Source organism: Euprymna scolopes, chromosome 1 (assembly GCF_053919585.1).
Source record: "Euprymna scolopes isolate OS-2025 chromosome 1, ASM5391958v1, whole genome shotgun sequence".
Taxonomy (NCBI): Eukaryota; Metazoa; Mollusca; class Cephalopoda; order Sepiida; family Sepiolidae; genus Euprymna; species Euprymna scolopes.
Window position 1 is genome coordinate 95,281,636 of NC_136482.1, and position 21,348 is coordinate 95,302,983.

At 30.6% G+C, this 21,348-nt stretch overlaps 1 protein-coding gene across 22 annotated transcripts in view; it reads right to left on the reverse strand.

The window, feature by feature from the left end:
- Nucleotides 1-586: 586 nt before the first annotated feature.
- LOC145252331 (GATOR2 complex protein WDR59-like) overlaps nt 587-21,348 on the reverse strand; it is a 220,693-nt gene continuing 199,931 nt past the window's right edge. For 12 of the 22 annotated variants that reach the window (XR_013863759.1, XR_013863756.1, XR_013863755.1 and 9 more), the window contains 2 exons: nt 4,470-4,577; nt 587-812 (listed from right to left, as the gene is read on the reverse strand). Coding sequence is in view for 18 of the 22 variants with exons in the window: in XM_080112904.1 (XP_079969030.1) it covers nt 676-812; nt 4,470-4,577 (245 nt within the window). In the remaining 4 variants the exon portion in view is untranslated. Of the gene's footprint in view, nt 813-4,469; nt 4,578-17,639; nt 17,703-21,348 lie in introns of all 22 variants that reach the window. The other 10 variants (XM_080112819.1, XM_080112479.1, XM_080112224.1 and 7 more) reach the window with 1 other exon arrangement.

Genomic DNA, 21,348 nt, shown 5'->3' on the forward strand with positions numbered 1-21,348 from the left:
TGATTTGGCTTGCCCAAGCAACATCAACTTAACAGACAAAACGAAACTGAGGATGGAGATTGCTTAGGTTGTGGAATAAGAAAATTTCCATCGTACTCTTAGGTGATCTTGGCTCAATTCCAGATGATCTTGAGAAATAATTGAACTTCTTGGGAATCAAGTACAACCTCACTGTACTCCAGAAGTCGTTTTCAAAGATATATACAAATTAGTTAACCACATATCCATAACTGATTATATTAAGAAGTTCCTTTTAATAATTTTTAAATAGAAAAAGTATCTGACCTTCAGACATGGATCGTGGTGTGGTATCTGTTCTGATGCTACACTTGGGCTAATTTGTTCTTGGTCAATGGGGAGAAGCCCTTTCTATGCCAATTTTTATTTTTGCCTCCTTCCAGAGTGCCCTTTTTGGGGGAACTGGTTTTCCCCCACAATAAAAACGACCTTGTGTCACATTTTGCTTTTGTGGAGAAGCAATTAAATACCAAAGGAAAAAGTAGGCTTTTAATATCTGTGTTAAAGCAAGAAAAAAAAAAGCTCAACTTTATAGGTACATAGATGAATAAAATAGGAAAGAAAGAAATAATTTGTAAGTAAAAATTTATTAACAGATTTAATCAAAAATTTGTACAAAAAAAAAAATTATAGAAAAGAAGAAATCACTTTCTGCCATCATTCTTTCGGTAGAGGATTATCATCAATGCAAGAGCAGCCACAACCACTTGGACATTGTGTATAGGATGTGAACCATTCTGCCATATGTAATGTGTGACCGCCATGTCCACAAGCTAGACAGAAACTGGCAGAACCTAGAAAAAAAAGAAAAAGAAAAATATAAAAAAAAACTTAGTTTGTTGATCTATATCTATAATATAAATCTCACCTGTCTTTTTAAATGTATGTATTTATGTATGTATGTACGTAGGTATCTATGTTTGTATGTCTGCCTAAAACTTGACAGAGGTGATGGATTTTCACAAGATCAGTATCATTTTGAAGCTCGACCCTTTGGACAACAAATATCAAAAAATTGGCTAAAAACATTAATTCCTTCACCCTCAACTGGGCACTTTTCTACAAGGAGGGGGTCTCTTTTCTCGCCGATATTTTCGGCATCCCTTCTTTTTGATTGTCAAGCCTTAATTTAAATATTTGTCACTTCCGATTTGGCAATGGACGCAACGGCAAAGTTTTTTTTTTTTTTTACGTTCTTTTCCTCCTTCGCGGTGCGGGTTCAAGCCTGCTTGCCTACTACTACATTTTTTTTTTGTTGCTCAACACACACTTTCAAACACCCGAGCAACGCTGGGGACCCAGACTAGTACATATATATTTTTTTATTTTGTTATTATGCTGTGAATAGAAATGTATGTAATCATTTTTGAGTGTAGTTTTGCGGTGAACTTTGAAAGATAATTTAATTAACAATGCAAGCCCACCTCCTTTTTTTGAATTTCCATCTTTTCCGTTTTCTGAAATAGAACAGCGTCACACTTTGCACATGAAACATTTTCCAATTTTTGTACTGGTGCTTTTGTTTTCTTAATCTCATTCATCCAGAGGAAGTTTCGAAATAAAGACGAAACGTTGATGAACACATAACTTGGTTTGTTCCTTTGTATTTTTATTTCTCACTCTGTCTATATATATATATATATATATTTCTTTTTTTTTTTGTGTGTGTGTGCATTGATATTCGTATTAAAAACACTTTTTTCTATTTATTTTAAAAAGGAAATACAACTTTGTTATATACGGGTCGTGGAATTGCATTCATCTGCAAAAAGATCTAGCTAATTTGCATATTCTTTTAAACATTCATTTTAATTAATTCCCTATTAGTTTTTTCGGTTTTCTTATGGGATGATCATCTTTAGTTCACTATTACATGTGATTATATTCATGCAGATATTCTACTTCATTTATACTAGTGTAATATTTGCGTAAAATGGTTATGGTAAACACAAACCTCTTTCTATATATATTTACGCATGCATATATATATATTTATTTAAAATTTTTTGCGAAACTTTATATTTGGGTTTTGATGCAAAAGTGTGAAAATTAAAAAAATGAAATTTGCCAAGTGAAGGTTGAACCGCAGCATTACGAATATGCATGCATAATGTAACAGCTATTGGTTCATGTTTTAATTTTTAGCCTTGCAGCAAACATGTCTTAATAACTCAGGCATTAACATCAAAGGAAAAAGTAAATTGTAAGCTAAACGTTTTGGCTCTGATTCTCAGTGTTGGCGCACAAATCATTTTTAAAGAATTTTTTAAATCATTACTATATATAATATAATAATAAATATGAAATCTGCATTAATCAAAATATCATATTTAAGCAGATTTTATGACCGGGCAATGCCAGGTGGCTTGCTAGTGTGTATATATATATATATATATATATATATATATATATATATATATACTGTGAAGGGGGGAGGGCCTGGGCGTAAAACAAGCTTAAATATATTTTAATTTGTCCAAATTTTGTATATATTATTATAGAGTCGTGATTTCAAAAGTAAAAAAAAAAAAAAGTATTTAGGTGCCATCAGCTAGAATCGAAACCAAAACTGTAGCATTCAAAGCTGGTGATGTTATCGCTATACCAACGTGACACGCATATAAACTGATGAAAAATTAAAAATAAACTAAGATAACTATACAAAATCTATAATGATTTTTTCAATTTGACCCATTTTCGACCCCTTAAAAACTGTTTTAACCGACTAAAGACCCATAAAAAATGGTCCATAAAAAAGCCAACCATTTGATCTCTGTTGCAGATATTGACGGTGTGAAAGCAACCACCATCACAGACATGCATCAGAAGCACAGATGTATCATTGAATTCCTGGCAAAAGTTCATGGAGAATGCTGGTGACTATGGAGAAAAATAAATTCAAGGCTGCTTGTTTTAATAGTACCACACCCATTTCCGTAGCTCTTCAAACTTTTGAGTCACAAAAGACAAAAAAAAGAGGTTTTCCTTTGGAACGACCCTCGTGTTAAGGGCCCATAATTTGTCACTGAAATATAATTCTTATAAGAAATGAATATAAGTATGATGTGGGTTCAATAAGTTTCCAGACTTTTTTGTACAGGCATTTTAAACTGTCGTAGACTTTTGAAAATTCAGTATGTTATTGCTATACATCTTATGAGATGACTGACCAATTTTTATGATTCCAAGTTCAAATGAACAGCTACAACAGGAATTGGAATACACCCTACTAAAGCCTGATTGTCACAGCTAGTGAATTTTAAAAATGCAATCTGGATATGAAGACAATTTAGAAGTATGATATACAATAAAATTCTGTTTTAAACTTGGAAAAAAATACCACAGAAACATATGGAATGCTTCAGACGCTTTTGGACCATCTTGCATGAATTGAGCATCAGTTTTTGAGTGGCATAAGAGATTCAAGGAAGGCAGGGAGTCTGATGAGAGGTGTTGAAGGAGTAAGGAAGTCAGAACACCAAAGTTGATTGGCCAAATAAAGAATTTCATGGATAAGAACTGCCGTGAGTCTATAGAGACAATAAGTGCACAGTTTGTTATCAGTGTAAGAACTGTACACAAAATTATTCGTGAGAAACTGAAGATGTGGAAGATTTGCGCAAAGTTTGTTTCAAGGGTGCTCAGAGAAGATCTGAAAGAAAGACAATGTCATGACCAAAATAGGCATCAAGACAGTTCCTCACCTTCCCTATAGTCCATATCTTGCTTCCTGTGACTTTTGGCTATCCCCTACACTCAAGGAAAACCTTAAAGACTGTCATTATGAGACAATTGAGGAGATGAAAGAGGCTGTGATGAGGGTTATCAATACGCTTACACAAGAAGACTTCTATGAGGCCTTCCAGCTGTTGTAATGTTACACCAAGTGCATTGCAGCCGGAGGTGATTACTTCAAAGAGAACTAGAGTTTCATGTGTGTATTATCATTAAAAGTGCTCATATGAAAATTCTGGAAACTTATTTAAGGCACCTCGTATATAACATAGGGTTTTATTTACAACTATATTGGTATCTGTAACTATCTTCACAAGCTGCCTGAGAAGCCTATCAACTAATTTTCCAACTCATTTTTTTTGTTGTTTTTCATTTAGCAATGTCAGCAGAGGTTTAGAAAGACAACACATGAAAGATGAAAATAAAACACATATCTTACATAATAAGGCAGAATGTTTTGCAAATGTCACATTTGCAAATGCAATGTTTACTGTTGGCATTGTTGGATGAATTTTTTTTTTAAATCCCAAATTTAATGTTTTCTGGGATGTAATAAGTTATAGCAATTTGATATTATATAAAACTTACTGTAAAAAGGATCACTATCAATTTAGATGTGTGATAAATTTATCAAATATTTATAAAGAAATGATGAACTTTAGTTCTGAAATAAGTGCATTCAAAGTTTTATGAAACTAATTTTTTCAAATGCTTACCTCGTACTCCAATTTGGCAAACTGTGCACAACAAGGCAATTTTATGGCAATAATCACATTGTGGACCTTTTGTTTCCCTGTGGCAATAATTGCAGATTGCTTTAAATTCTGAAATTATACAAAATATAATCTTTCTCATTTCATGAAAAAATTATGTATTTACCTTTTTGTTCGAATAAAATACTTATATAATAAAAAACAATGTTTTAAGCTTTGATATCAAATATGTGTGCAAGAAAAAGGAAATTATAGAAAAATAGGCGCAACAAGTCTATCTTGCAACGGATTTGTTTGAAGTTTAATTTTTATTCTTTTTAGCAGTGAAAAACACTGTTTTACATTGAGTTTGAGTTTAATTTTTGATTTATTTTTGATATGCAACTACTTATTTTGTATTCAACCTCAATGGATCAGAGGGAATTGCAAATTGCATTGTTATGATGACTGAACTTATGCCTTGATGACCTGAAAGTATCATCTCTCTGTTGCAGATATTGTGTGAAGCTCTAAGAAACTGCTGTCATGGACATATGTCAGAAGCACAGATGCAGTTAGTGCAATAAAAACTAATAAAAAAAATATATATTAAAAGAAAAATGAGAGTTGAATAATGTGTGGCTTTAAGCTACAACTTATAATTTCAGCATATCCGCTACACATGAAACCCACTATCATACATGCTCTCCATTCTATATTTATATTATCAAGCTGAGTAATAAATACTTAAAGTTTAAATTTAATGCCTACTTTTTAATCAAATAACATTGCATATCAAAATGGAGGATATTTAATAATTAGAACAAATATTGCAAAAAGTGATAACAAGTACAATTGAGGTGCTTTAGATCTTTTTATTTTAGTCTTATTTATTTTTAGTTTCAATACATTAAAAATATATTTTAGGATTAAGGGAATAATTTTTAATAAATAAAAAAAATTTTTTTTTAATTTAGTGATTCTTTATTGTACCACCAAAATGGAAATGCTATATATTTTTGGTACTGATCCAGAACCTGACCCAAGGTCATGCTATCATCTTCTGACAGTTTACGGTAAGGCAGCTGGAAAAAGCCTAACACGAACACTGCCAGATGATAAATTCAAAACACTGTAAACAAAACTTTAACACAAGAAGATAAGACTTACTTTAAGTTTAATTAAATGAAAAATATTTATATATTTTTTTAAAAGTATATTAAAAAGTTTCAGCCAGATTGGCTCAGCAGTTTCTAAGTGGAATAGGCAGACAAAGGGAAATATAATGTAGATATATATGACAAAGTGACAGCTCCTTATGAAAGATTTGAAGTGATTAAGGCGCTGGTAAGCATTTGTGAAACTGTACTGAGAAAATTGCAATTATTATTATTCATACAAGTTAAGAAAATCAAGTTTGAACAGAAGAAAAACTGTTTAGATTTTGATAAAATGCTGTTCAACTGAAACCGGTAGGTATAACCGGAGAAAAAAAATGAAACTGATCAGCTGGAAAATCACAACAGTCATAACTTTGGAAAGGAAATTTGGGGGTACATGAGAAGATTTAAACTGCACAAAAATGAACGAAAGTAATTGACACAACAAGTCTGACCCCCAGAGGGATGAACTGAGGTAGCCAGTGACTAATAATTGTCTGCTTGTTGGGGCAAGAATATTTTGTCTGAGCAATGCAGAATGATCTTGCCTGATTATATAGAGCAGTGTGCAAAACGAATTTTACAGTTAGAAGTTTTCAGTTTATAAGAATTTGTAGTAGAAGTTGTGTATCCACCTCACCTCCTGTAGCAAGTAGAACACTTTTTTAAAACCCGGAAAGAAAAGTTATTTTGTCAACTGTCCACTGAATTGTAAATTGCAAGTCGAAAGCAAACACATCCCTAAGTTACTATTCAGAATCAGACACTACCCCCCCCCACTAACTATGAAAGACTTGATTTCCGGTATGTACGAGTTTGAAGAAAAATACATCTTAAACATAAGTCAAGAGTGTTGTGTCTTTAAATTATATACACCGTTTGTTTGATTTCACAATTTTATTTCTTCATGTACCTTTTTCACTCTGTTGGTGAGCTGCCCAGACGATACCAGTCCAAGTTTTTGGACTAGATAAAATACAGCGTGGCAGGCAATACTGTCCAGCTGATGAGGACATTTTAACCCCACTATTCGGACCCTCTTCCAAACAGTGAAATTCATCAGCCTGGCGTCACTGATAGTGACCAAGGAAATTTGTTGGTGCCACATCAAACAATGCCAAAGTTATTAACTCATGAGAAGTGTCTGAACATAAACACAACGGTTACTGGTTGCTGACCAGGAGGACTATGTCACACATACATACACAAATTTCTTTCTCTATTACAATTCAACTTGAAGAAATAGAAAAATCTTAGTTTCACATATTAAAGTGATAAAACATATGAAAAGTCTAGAATAGTTTATTACTATTATTGTTTTTTAACACAATATTTTTTTCTAATAGTTCCAAACACAAAGTTGTCTTTTTTTTTTTTTTTTAAATATGAAATTAAAATATATTAAAAAATGAATATAATTTTTTTATGGAAAAATGCTGAATATATATTTCTTCAAACCAAAAAGAATTATGAAATAAACACTGTAGGTTATGAAGAACTTTCACATAAAAAATGGGGATATATTCTGACAAAGAAGTTCTTTTTTTTATTATTAAACTAAATTAAACCAAAGAAGAAAACTGTCCATTAAGAGATGGAATACATTAGATATACTTACTAAAATAAAATTTGGTAAAATTTACATTGTGGAAAACAGAAATACTGAAAATTAATTTTTTATAACATTCTTAGAAAAAAAAAAAAAAAAGTAAATAATGGAAAATTAACAGATTATTTATATACAAAGTATAAAGAATGATTATTCTCATTATAATAGAATTCTAATAGTACACAGTTCATGGTAAGCAACAGGTTATTTCTAAATAACATTTGTTAATTGAAAATGTTAGATCTGCAAAAGTCTGCTATGAAAGAACCAATTCTATTTGGACTATCAGAAGTATTGGCACCTCTGCTTTTTGAAATTGAGCTCCAACTCTAACCCTCTGTCTAAGATCAGGTAATGTGTCTTTAGCATAAATCTGTCAACTGTCTGTTGTGCCTATGACATATACTTACAGTAGAATAAGAACTCATCTACTATAAAGCAGAACAAATAGATTCAGAATAACCTTGAATAGCAGCAAGTTATACATTTTTATTAAAAAACAATTTTTTGTATGATACTAAAAAAGAAAAACATCAAGTTCAAATAACATTATAACCATGGAACAAGAAGTATATATATATATATACACACGTATTGCAGAAGATCAAGATAACATTAGTACCATTAGTTTCAAATCCAAACTAAAGAGATCTATAGTTGGTCTCTTATACCAGGCTCTCTTCAATCTCTTTATGGCTCACTCACTGTGTGACATTTTCTACCGTTTTCAATCCCTAATTTTATTTTCATATTTTTCTTTTAATATTAATTCAGCATTTGTACCTTAAAATTTTGCTGATATGTACATCGTGGGCCAATAAAAAAATTGATCTATGAATCAAGGTAGCATATAGATTTACAATCTGTTTTAATAAACTGAACAAGTCACCCATCATTCTCTTATCTATATGTTTCTCTTGTCCTTCTAAATATGTTCATTCAATCACTCTTTAATATTTCATAATGTCTCTGCAAGCATTTAGATAGAGAGTGATTCTTTTTTTGTAGTGTGGTGATCTAATTTATGTATACATACCACTAACACATATGTAAATTAAATGGCAAAATAAGTCTTTGCTGTATAATAATAACAACAATAAGGATAATAATAATAATAATAATAACAACAATAAGGATGATGATAATAATAATAATAATAATAATAATAATAATAATAATAATAATAGGGATAACAATGCAGAGGTAAAAATTGAAGAAGTGCTACATGGAACCAAGAACATTAAAGCTGCATATCTATAAGTTCTCTACCCCCTCTCTTATCCCCCCCCCCCACAAGAGTTATACCAAATAGCCAAGAACGGTAATAGAGAATAAAAAGACCAAAGAGAGAGCACTCTGCTGGACAAGTGCAAAGAGAACTGGGACCTTGGGGAGGCTTATTGCCACTCAAATTCCAGTGGAGACCAATGGCCACTGGCAGTGAGAAATCAATGTGGTGATAACGCAAATTCATTTGCAAATGTTATCGAAAGAGGTGGAAAGTACTAGAAATCTAGAGAGACTTATTGTCACTCAGCTACCATGGAATACCATAGGCTGTTTTAAAGGAGAGATCTTTGATGACCTGTGTGAAAGCTCCTTGTGAGCCAATAATAATATTGATAATATTGAAGTAAAGAAATTTATAATTTTTAGTTATGCAAGAACAATGTCTTAAGAGATATGTTATAGTTTATAAATTTTCAAATGAAATCAAAGTCAAATGAATAGTGGTTGTGATCCAATGTATACATGTAATTTATATTTGAAATAATAATACAAAAATCCTCCTTTGATATTACTAAGTTTCCAATTTTTTGCTGGCTTGTAAATTTTGTACTTTACTCTGCTAATCATTTCCTCCAAAGAGAAAAGTATAAATTTTCAAAAGTCCATGGAATAAAGAAAAAAAAAACAAATTTTTTTTATACTCCCTGTATTTGAACAGTTGGTGATTTAATAAATAATGTAATTTTTATTGTTCATCATATAAATATTTTTCACACATACACATATATATAATATATATATATATATATATATATATATATATATATATATATATACATACAGGGTGTTCTAATAAAATGCATACACTCTTTAAATTATCTCAACTTGCTACATGAATACGCTATACTACGTTCCCAAGAGATGTTTAGGAATAAAGAATGGCACCTCCAGCAGGATAGAGCACTTCCCCACTATCATCATGATGTAAAAGAATATCTTGATGGTCACCCATGAAACAAATAGTTAGGATGGAGAGGAAGTATTGAGTACTGTCCATGCTCACCAGATTTGACCCCCCCTCCCCTGGATTTTTCTCTTTTTTTTGGGAGCAGAGTTAGGTGGGTGGGAGCTTGTTAAACACAAAATGAGCTACAATGAATGAGTTGAAAGCAATCATTGAAAGAAGAGGTGTCAATATATGAATTGAACTGATTAAGAATATTTTCAATTCAATCAGTGAACGTTGTCAGCTGTTCATGGACCACGATGGCCAGGAATTTGAACACTTTCGATAATTAATTGGTTTCTATATTTGTTCACAGTATTTTGATGTATGAAACTTTTCTTTCTTATAAGAAATGTTGTGTTTATGGTCATTTAAAGAGTGTCTACATTTTATTGGGACACCCTGTGTGTGTGTGTGTGTGTGTGTGTGTGTGTGTGTGTGTGTGTGTGTGTGTGTGTGTGTGTGTGTGTGTGTATGTGTGTGTATATATATATTTTGCATCTTGTCTAAGTTATTTTTAAATTGTGTTATTTTAAAACAAATGGATTATAAAATGAATGGAAAAAACATTTAGAATCTTAGCCACTGGATACAGGTTTGGCAAGAGAAAAATGTGGGCTATTGAATGTAGACATGAATTTAATTGGTGAATAAAGGGTAGTATCATCCGAGTTGTCTATCCCAAAAATGAACACTGAAAAATGATTGAGAAGATTTATTGAGTCTTTGAGCAAAACAACACTTGAGAAATTATTAGCTGATCTTAAAGAAAGCACAATTTCAACAAGTTTGGTTTATCTTATTTATTCATTTGCGGATTATTATCCTCATCTTTTATAGTTGTTGTTTAACGACAGTTCGGCCAACTATCCCTTCGTCAGGTTGTTAACTGCAATGGGATCGGAATGCTGAATCCTCAACTGTATCTTCAGTAATTCATGCCTTCCATAGTTGTTGTCGTCTCACCATGTTTTGGCCAACTAATCCTCTAGCCAACTTTGGATAGGATTAAAACCGCTATCCTCAGACAATGCTCACCTGGGACTGTAGAGATTCAATGTCTCTATCCACTGCGCCACGAGCCCTGAAGGGCGATCAAGGTTCGATTTTTTGATTTTATAAATCAAAGTTTTTAGAGTTTTTTTGTTATCTGATCTTCCATTGTTGGGTCTGTACCGAATTGTATATAGTATTTAATTAATTGGAATTCTTTTTGAGATGAGTAATTACTCATCTCAAAAAGAATTTCAATAATTAAATAAGTCTGGTTTAGTTATTTTGTTTTACTGCATATCAAATCTTTTCGGATTATTTAATGCTGAATCTGGTGATTTTGTAAAAAGGTTTTATTTTTCAAATTCTTTATATCTTCAAATATTTCTTCATGATGTTTAGTTTGATTGTTTTGTAATGGAAAAGAGTTTTTTTTTATTTTGGAGAACATGATTGAGTTTTGCAAAGGGGAAAAAAACAAACAATAAAATCAATGTTTGGTGCATTTTACGCGAGGAAGCCATTATCTTCAGATAACCTGATCAGGTAATTTCAACAAAAAAGATGCTAAGTCTCTTGCCTCTAGTCTAACAGAGTTGGCTTTTTCATAGCATGCTAGTATGCAAATCTAACAACTGATCTGTTATTCAAAAAGAAAATATACATGAGCACACTTGTATATTACATGTTTTTTTACAGTGCATGGGAAATGCCTTTAAAATAAATGGTTAATTTAGTCCACAGGGCTGGAAATAAAAATAAAACCATAAAGAGAAAAATAAAAATCTTAGAAGATACAAACCTGTGCGTGTAATCAGATTGTCAAACCATTAAGCTAGTTAGTTTAATTTAAGGCACAGAAACCATTTGGTAGTAAATACATTTTATAAACAAAATATGCACACAAATTTTGATGCTAATCTCATAGAATATGAGCAAACAAAGCATGAAACCACAAAAATCGAATATGCAAATCAGAAATATTCACGCAAAAGAAAGAGGAGAAAATTAATAATCTACATCATATTTGTATCTCAAACTTTAGTCATTGGTGCAGATATATTAAAACAAATAAAAAGTTGGAAGATATTATATAATTGTTGTTTAAATATAAACAATAATAAAAATAACACTAAGATAATATTTAGAAATAAACACATGGACCGCCTATAGGATTCTGAGTTTTTCTATGTACAATACGAATTGCCAATCAAATGTGACGAACAGTGGTATGTATGCTAAAATGACAGTACTGTCTACATTTTATTTTAATAGTTTACATTTTATTACCTTTTTCTTTTTTTATAAATTTCTACATTCATAGAGAAGTTGTTTCAAATAAAAATTGTTTATATTAAGATTAAATTATCAAATTCAAAAAAAGAAAACCGGTTCTTGTTCAGTATTTCCCTTGTATTAAAAACAAAAATAAAGAAAAATCTGTATAATATGACAAGAGGAAAATATCATATTAAAAAATATCACATAAATTAATCAAGTAGTTTTATTTTTATAAAGAAAATTATTAATGGGAATTCATAGGCATTACAACATAAATCTTAAATAAATTATTTTTTAGTCATTACCTTTTGTTTCTTGATATTTTTTAAATGATCAGTGAGACAGTCACTTCTCAGATACTCATAAACTTTGATAAAAATAGAACTATTTGATCAATTCATATGATTTTTAGAATGTGATATTTTCGTTTTGTTATGGCAATGTACATTATGCAGAGTTTTCTTTGTTTTTGTTTTTTAAAATAGGGAGAATTATGAACAAGAACTAAAAAATTACTCATCTTCAATAGATTATAACATATGTTGCAAAGAAAGAACAAAATGAAAAATTTTCCAGAGCATAATATTGCATTCTTTGATTGCATTTTTTTTATTTCATTAAATAGGAATAAAACATAATAGTGTTAGACCAAATTTTAATGATATATGAAGATAAAAAGATTAAAAACATTATCAGGATTTAATTTTTTGGAAGAACCCTATTTTCTGATAAATTATCTGTGAATTCTTAAATAAAAAAAAATAGAGACCAAAAAATATTTTCACCTAATATATTTTATGAAAAAACTCATTCTAAAAACAAATTCATCTTAGTGAATAAGTACTGAAAATGTGAAAATTAATTAATTTTTCACAGAATTCTAAAACATGTGAGTAGGTGAGTGTAAAAATTGGCTAGGTTAAAATTATGTTGATTTAGTGGTTTCAAAAATATAAACGCTATGATTCTAATTATTTTTTAAAAATTTAAAAATTAAAGGAAAGAAATCATCAAGCATTTATTTAACATCTCTTCTTTTGAATGTTTCCAAAATTATTATCGTACTACTAAACGTCATTCATGTTTCATTATGTTAAGTATAGGTTGAGGTAATTCGATCATCCAAGTTGAAGCTCCTAAGATACAATCTGTCAAAATTATTTAAAAGTAGATTCAAAACTCGTGACAAGGAAAGTTTCATCCAAAATGAGAATATGTTTAAAAGAAAGAGAAGTCTTGTACACAATTGGATTTCCAGAATGATACAAAGATTTATTGTTAGTTCTTGGTAATTTTCGGTATATCCGAAAGCAGATAATAAACTATGTTTTAAGACCCTGTACATCTTAAGTGCTAAGAAATAATGAACAAATAATCCTTGCTCTAAAACTATTCTGAATTCTAATGGATTACCTACTAGCTATCCTGATCCTGCATTACATGGGGGAGGAGGGGGGGCGTTTGTATTTGCATTACTACTTTTTAACAGAATATTTTTATTTTTAAATCAATGATACGTCTTCACAAATTTATATTTGAAACTTTTCTTAATTCTTAATTATAAAAACAATTAGATGCTAAAAGCTGGTGTTTATATCCATTATTTTTTTATTAAAAGAATTTGTCTAAACATTATTGAAGTCAGTGTAAGGCTAACACCAGCTGTATTTTATAAATAATTTTGGGGAGAGATAAAGTTGCTATCTAGGTTTGAAATGTCAATATGTCATTCCATATGTATTTGCTATTTGCAAGTGCATAGAAAATTAACTTGTGAGCACAAATTGTGAGCATTTCTACAGAAAATAAAACAATATTCCTAAAAGGAAATGTGCATTTTATTAATATCAAAATAACTTAATAAAAAAAAAAACAAGAAATAATTAATGAAATGCACTTTTTTGTAGTCAATACGCAAATTAGTTAACCTTAGCATATAGATTGCATATATATTAGAGACCTGTTTGTTTATTGTGAGCCTGAAAAGAGGTTTTTAATGTCAAGCTCAGTCAAAGTACCTATTTGCCTCCCCACAGGGACACTGTTAGACACAAGGTCGGTTTTAATGTGAGGAAAATCTGACTCTCCAAACAGGAGCACTCAGGATTGGGACAAAAAATTTAATTGCTTCAGTCCAGAAAGATTTCTCCTTTATTGACTGCAGACAAAAAAGATTAAGTGTAGTATCAGAAAAGATACTACATTTAGTTCTTATCCAACAAAGTCATTATTATAGATTAATGACAAAATTATTTTTCATCATCATCATCATCTCCTCCTCCTCTTTCAGGTCGTTTCACCAGCACACTCTTCAATCCTATATCCTGTAGTGGGTTGTTGATGAATGTGACTTCCACCTTAATTAGTATGACTGTCTGAAGGCATCCAGAGAACAAGTTGGTTAGATTAAATTTTTATTTTTTATTTTAAATAATCATTCTAATCAACAAGCTCCAAACCAAAAAAATATATAAAATAAAATTTTCAACTATTTCTTAAATATTTATATTTTGCTTTTGTATTGGCATCACATATAATGAAAATTACTGATAACTAATGATATAACGTCTTCATATTTTTCCAGTGATCCTTATTTTGTACAAGTACGAAAAGCAGATTGATCAAGATATTCGAGAATTAAAATCTACACGTGAAGTCATGCAGTTGAAAATTTCTGAAGGAAAAGGAAACAAAAAAAAAAATGGTGAAGTCAAGGAAAATGTGTTATTAGCAAACACAAAAATGGAACAAACAAAACTATTGATAGCGAGCAAATAAGATCAGTAAAATCAGAAAAAAGATAAGGACTGCAATGTTCATAGAGTAGTAGAAAGTGCAGAAAATAGACGAATGTGGGGAGCAAAAACATACATACAAGAAAGAAAATAGTGGCAAGTGGACATTGAACAAGAAATTATTAAACTTGAAGATATTGATAAAATCTAAAAGGAACTCTGTCTATACAACCATAGACACCTAAAATTAATACACAAATTGTATGAGGGAAATATAGACTAATAGTTTCAGGATTAAGTTAAAACAATGAACACCAAGCTCAATTGATCTTGAGAATAACTTAAACGAAATTACTTAACGAATGTAAAAAATCGCAATGAAATCAATTTAACAAGTGGGAAAGAAAAGTGTTATATATATGTGTGTGTGTGTGTGTGTGTGTGTGTGTGTGTGTGTGTGTCACATGTTATTTCTTATTGTTAGCGATAAATAGCTGTGTTAAAGCTAACGGTGATGCACTTTCCTAAATGCTGAAAGAGAGTTAACTCTCTTACATAAGCCCCCGCTCATTTTTAGGGACATGTTCTATTTTCGTGGATAATTATTTTTTTTTATCTATACAGTAGTATATAAACTATTATTTATTTCATAAGTTGGATTATGTGTGTTCTCTCTATATCATAAGCATTTTTATTGCTATCGTATTTGGAATACTATTCAGTTCATATTGAATTAAATATAGCTTTGCACAATTCTATACCACTTAACTCTTTCAGAGCATGTTAATTATAGTTAATGAAAATGAACCACTATTAATTGTAAAAGTGCCTGTCTTATAATAAAGGGTGATGATGTGAACCTGGTGCTATAAGGTCTTTCTAGAGAAACAAAATCTGGCACTTGGATTAATCAGACTACTGTTCCCATCTTGAATACTATTCTCGCAACATTTTGGATGATGTAACCTCTAATCTTCTTTGAGTGTATGTTAAAGGGTTCTGTCGAAATTCTGTACTAATTCCGAAATTTAAGAGAAAGATTTTTGAGTTCAACAAGATACACTTGAAGATCACATTTGCCGAAACACTGTGAGAGTAACGCTCAATATGAGAACAGTAATCCAAATAATACAAGTTATCAATCTTTAGCTAAAAAAAAATCAGAACCATAAAATCAGACATTGTTCATAATTCCAAAAATTGAATGAAGCAACAAACAAAATGCATATCTAAAGTTAACCGAGATAAAGGTCACTATATTCTAACTGGATAATGTTAAACTTTACTGCCAGATAGACAAAATTTTGTTACAAGGTGACTTGAAAATCTACCTCGCCCTCATCATCACGAGTTAATTTACTTTTAGCTTCCCATTTATTCGTCTTAAAAGTAATCTTATTTAAAATTTTTGGTTTGGTTGCTTTTGTTTTATGCCATATCAACCCTTTTCAGGTTATTTAATGCCAAATCCAGTTATTTTGAAGAAAATTTTTTTTAATAGAATATATATATTTTTTTCAAGTCGGTTTCTATTTAACAGAATGGACCTAGGAGCAATGGCAATTAAAGGGTGGCTCCATACTCCCCAAAGCCCGCGAGCTGGGGCCTCACCATCAAATATAGTTTAAGGTCATATCCAGGACCTTAGAATTTTTATTTCAAGAATTATCTAAAAGACACCAAAACCAATCACCAAGAAAAAGGTTCAAGAGAATGAAATTTTATCATTTTCTACTCTTATTTGAAGAAAAAAAAATGGCAATGTATAAAACAAACTGATGTTCACATAGTTCAATAAAACTAATATCAAAACGTGTTTTCATTAAAAAGTGTTTTGGGTGAATAGATTCCAACGAACATTTGATGTTAATGATTTGAATGAGTTACCATATGAATTCCTATTTACTTACCTTCCCAATTAGTTTCAATCATTTCTTTTTAATGATATTAGTTTCTTTACTTAAATGTTGAACATTCAAGTTTATCTTTCATAATAAGATTCTTTGAAATTCTAGATATAATGTAAATAAAACAAAAAAACTACTAGTAGAATATCCATCATAAATAGGATAGGTAAAATTAATTTCCCAAGCAGGACAGTTTTTGCATCCATTTGATATCCCCCTTATGAAAATCAAAATATAATGATATTAAACTTTATGTCTAGAACTTTTATTCCAATTTGGATCAAAATCCATGATATCATTTTTATTCTAGAAAATGTCTAAAATTTACGCTTAGGAGGTTTTAAGAAGAAATTGAAATTAAGGAAATCTTGCTTAGCTGGTGTCTAAATGACTATGGATTGAATTCAATATAAATCTGAAATATTTGAATTTTCAAATGGAGGTTGTGCCCATTTTATGCCCTTTAAAACACTTTAAAACACTCCAAAGAAACGGCTGTCTAATACCTATTATTAAATTTCACAAATATCAGAAGTATCTTCCCCAGAACTGCGGGTCTTTGGAACTCCTTTCCGGGATTCTGCTTTCCCAACTGCAATGATATGCAGAAGTTCAAGTGTAATGTTAACAAACATCTTTCTACTCATCTCCCTTCATAATGACCCCGCTAATTAAGTCCCTGATAGTAGCCCCCTGCTTCAAAGTGGCATTGTGCCTTGTTTGGGGTGAAAATTGAATTTAAAAAAAAAAAAAAAATTCAACCTCCTTTTTATTCCTTTTGTATTAAACTGAATACAACCCACATTTGAACTCCCTTACACTTAGTATTTATTGTTTTAAAGTTGCATGTTATTTTTTAAATTTGTAATGATCAGTTAATTTAGAAGTGAATCCTGTACACATATATAAACAGATACTTAACTTCATATAAATAGCGCCTTATTTGTCTGTCAGGAAATACAATGGATTAATATAGATTCCAATTGATATCATTTCTTAAAATTAGCAAAAACAAAATCATTTTTACTTTTTGACTGTGTATGATCTTAATTACCATAATGTGTGTGCATATATGTGTGTATGTGATCTGATGGTAATAAGAATGTTTTCTTCAGTCAGTTGAAATCTGTCCGAAAGAAATGTTTCACACCATTGTTTAGACAAGAGAGATAACTACTGTAAATTAAGGAGGCTAAAAAAGCATATCATAGGGCTTTTGGAAAGAGGTTGGGGGGTTACTACACTCGAACTGAGAAATGGACAACAGTCCTACCAAATTCAAAGGGTTTTTTGACTGACGATTTACTTCTGTTGAAAAGTAACTGGCAAGGAAGACCTGAAAAACATAAGTACAGTAATGTAACGTTGGCCAAGTGACTGTATTAAGAGTTAGTGCAGCAACAATAGAAACATGCCTTACTTTTTTTTTTTAACGATTTATTCATGAGATGATGAAGCGCAGGAATTCACAACAATTTGATGTGTGATTGAAATGAAGAGATCAATTACAACAATCAAAATAGATAATTAAAAAAGAAAATGCAAAAACAGCAGTTGGTTATAGGAACCAAAGTGGATGAAGTAATAGGAATAAAGGAATTCTGATGGATCTTTCAAATGTTTTGTTGTTTTATTTTGCTCGGTGAGCAGCACATTTAACATTTTGGATTATATCAATTATTATAAACACTGATTACTCACACACACATAAGTTTAAAGTTGAGGCAATAAATGCAGTATGTACCTGATATTGCTCAATATGAAAATAAATATTAGATATAATTTTTTTATTATTTAATGTGCCCACATAAAATGCAATGAAGAGATATACTTTAGAGATCGATTTTTAGGATTTACTTCAACAGTGCTCAATACGAAAGTAGAGCTAGGTAATGAAATGAAAATATATAGCAATTAAGCTACACAGAATAATCCAATCAAGACAACAGACTCCTCAGGTAAAACTTTATCAGAGTAAATTTGACATATCTGAACCCCTTTCATAATTTCTTGGTGTTTTGAAATATATTTTTAAGGGATGTTATACATTCAAACAAAAATTCAAATTTTATTCAGATATATAGAATCACTGAAGAATATATTTAAAAATTTTCTAAAGATTTCATATGCCATGAAACTGTTGTAAAGTGTTCAGAAAAGCCATATATTTATTATTTTGTGTATTCACATGAAATGTTATGAGGAGAGATAATATTCTATGTATCAATTTTCAGTATTTACTTCAACAGTGCTCAATACATGAATAGAGCAAGGTAATAAGTTATGAATATATATGTATGACAATTAAACTACACAGAATTTTCCACCTTTTATTATTGAGAAATGCAGAAAATTCTGTGTAGTTTAATTGTCATATATATATATTAAGTCAGATTGAAGACAACAGAATTTCTTGTTTCAAAATTAAAAAATTTTTTTATAAAAGTTACTGTCTTGACAAGTAAGTTTTCAGTTTTGTTAGATAATTTGTGGAGTATGGATCTGGGAGTTTTTTTGTTTTTTTATCTTTTCATCATCGCTATTGTCACCAGGAGTTGGTTTACTTTCTTTTCACTATTGTTGCTATCATTTGTTGTGTTTTTTTTTTGTTTTTTTTTAAATTATTTTCTCAGTAGTTTTGGTGGGAGAAGAAAAGGGGGTATAATTGAATTGATTGTTTACTTATAAATTTATTGTTTTTATTCATTCAATTAAAAAAAAAATATATATATATTATTTTTAATTTAATTATGGAAGACGTTTAATACATTAGTACTGATGTTAAAGGCTATTTTATTAATGTTAGGTTATTTCATTTTTATATATAATACTTTTATGATTTTTAATCAAGGAGTAGAATTATTTTTGTGAATGGGTTTCTAGGGTTGTCGAAGTGTTATAATATTTTCATGAGATTTGGTAGCAATGAAGATATTATTGACATATCTAGTGTATATAGTTGGTTTGTTTATTAGGTCAGGAAATTTTTACTTCATATAGTATTTGACTGAGGGGTGATTTTTTTCTATATTTAATTGTTGAAAAAATATAGATTTTAATAGTAATAGTGTCAGCGTCTCTGTAAAGTACATACTTTTTAGGGTGAACTTTGATAATTACTTATCTTGCTGCGTGATGACCTTTTCACCTCCCTACTCCCTCTTTCTCACAGAAGAGATGCTTCAAGTCTGTCTCTACTCTATCGATACTTTTATAGTAGGGGTTCGACTGAGCTCCAATCTATAGTTCCTCCCCCTAAAATGTTCTTAACAAATACTTGCCTAGCTAAAACAACTATCCTTCATTTTCTATCTGTGCCCAAAACTAAACGAAAATGCCATGAGCAGAGTTTCTCTCCTAGAACTGTCTGTCAGTGGTACACAATACTGTTTGTCTCCTTCTCAGCTGACTATAACATGGTCATCTTCAAATCTAATGTGAATAAATTCCTATTGAATCATCCTTTTAGATAAACCAAGTTCCATCAAGACTGATCTTGTCTGATCATCTACCTCACACTTTACTCTTATCCTTGAATGGCTTCTGGGACTTCATAAGTGGCGGCCCTCCAAGTGAGAAAAAAAAAAAACATCAATTCTTCATTTTTGAAAAATTTAGCAAAATTCAAGAGTTTGTGGAACAACTCATTTGTGATTGAAGGATAATAATTGACTCTGCCAACTAGGATAAATGAACAATGTTTTTTTTTTTTATCCTCAATTCTATTAAACCAGTTGATGTTAATCATGGTATTAATCCATTATATACGGCATAATAATGTTGACACACCGGTTCTCGTCAGATCACCTAAATTAAGCAACGTCGAGCCTGGTTAGTACTAGATGGGTGACCATTTGGGAATTCTAGGTGCTGTATGAGCTCTCCGCTTATCTCAGCATTTGTTTCCAGTAATTCTGTACATACACTTCACTGGCCACTGGTATTAAATAATGTCGACTAAGAAGAGGTGTGGTTGGAGATTGCGCACCTCCTGTCACAAATATTTCACGTGCAGGCACCCCTTCGTGGGTATCCATAGTCTGTCAAAGACTGAAGGAGCCCTTTTTTAATCCATTAATTAAAGGTGAGTTTTTCTTTGTTAATCTTCCAGTTCTGTTTTTATGCCTTTTTCCTTTTTTTTTTTTTTTTTAAATGAGATTCTTTTGGTTTATTTCCTTTTTGAAAATGAGACTTTATTCTCGAAATATTAAAGACGTCCACCATTCCTGTTATAGCAAACAGTAAATCCATATTCACTGATTTATATTTGTGATTGTTTTTGAAAAATAAATAGATATACAAAGATTTATCAAATCTATAAGACCTTCATTCGTTTGTCTGCTTTTGTTCATACGTCAGATCAATTCAACACCTGGTTTCCTGCATTGCTGTATAGCCTTCTCATACTCTTACATATTTATTTACCTGTAATGATTCAAGCAAACAAACTACCTTTCTCTTTTAATCTTATTTATGCTTTCAGGATTATTTGGATTTTAGTTTGAATACTCTGTCAGTAATATGCACTTTATCCATTATTGCTTTCCTATCCAAATTATTTTCATCAACAATGGATAAGTTTTCCACTTTTTTGTAATTGTTTGTAGGTTTTTATCAATTTGTTTATTATATTTACTCTTGTCCATCTTATTAAAATTCCTTGTTTTATCTACAAATAGCTTACCTAAACATTTAATACTTTCACTCTTTCTTAAATTTTTTTTTTAAACTAGTGGTATTCCTGTGGAATTCCAAATCGTTTCTCATATGCTATGAGTCATTTTCAAACCCTTTCATTAGTTCAAATATATTAGGGTCAGTTTTCAGGCTCTTAAAACCATATTTCCTTAGTACTGTACGAGGGGCGTGCAATAAGTAATGACCCTGACCCACTTCCAGTTGTCTGATCTAGCTGAAATTTTGCATGTGCAATGATTTATATCTCTACGGGTTATGTGGCAAATTATAGCTCTGAACTAATT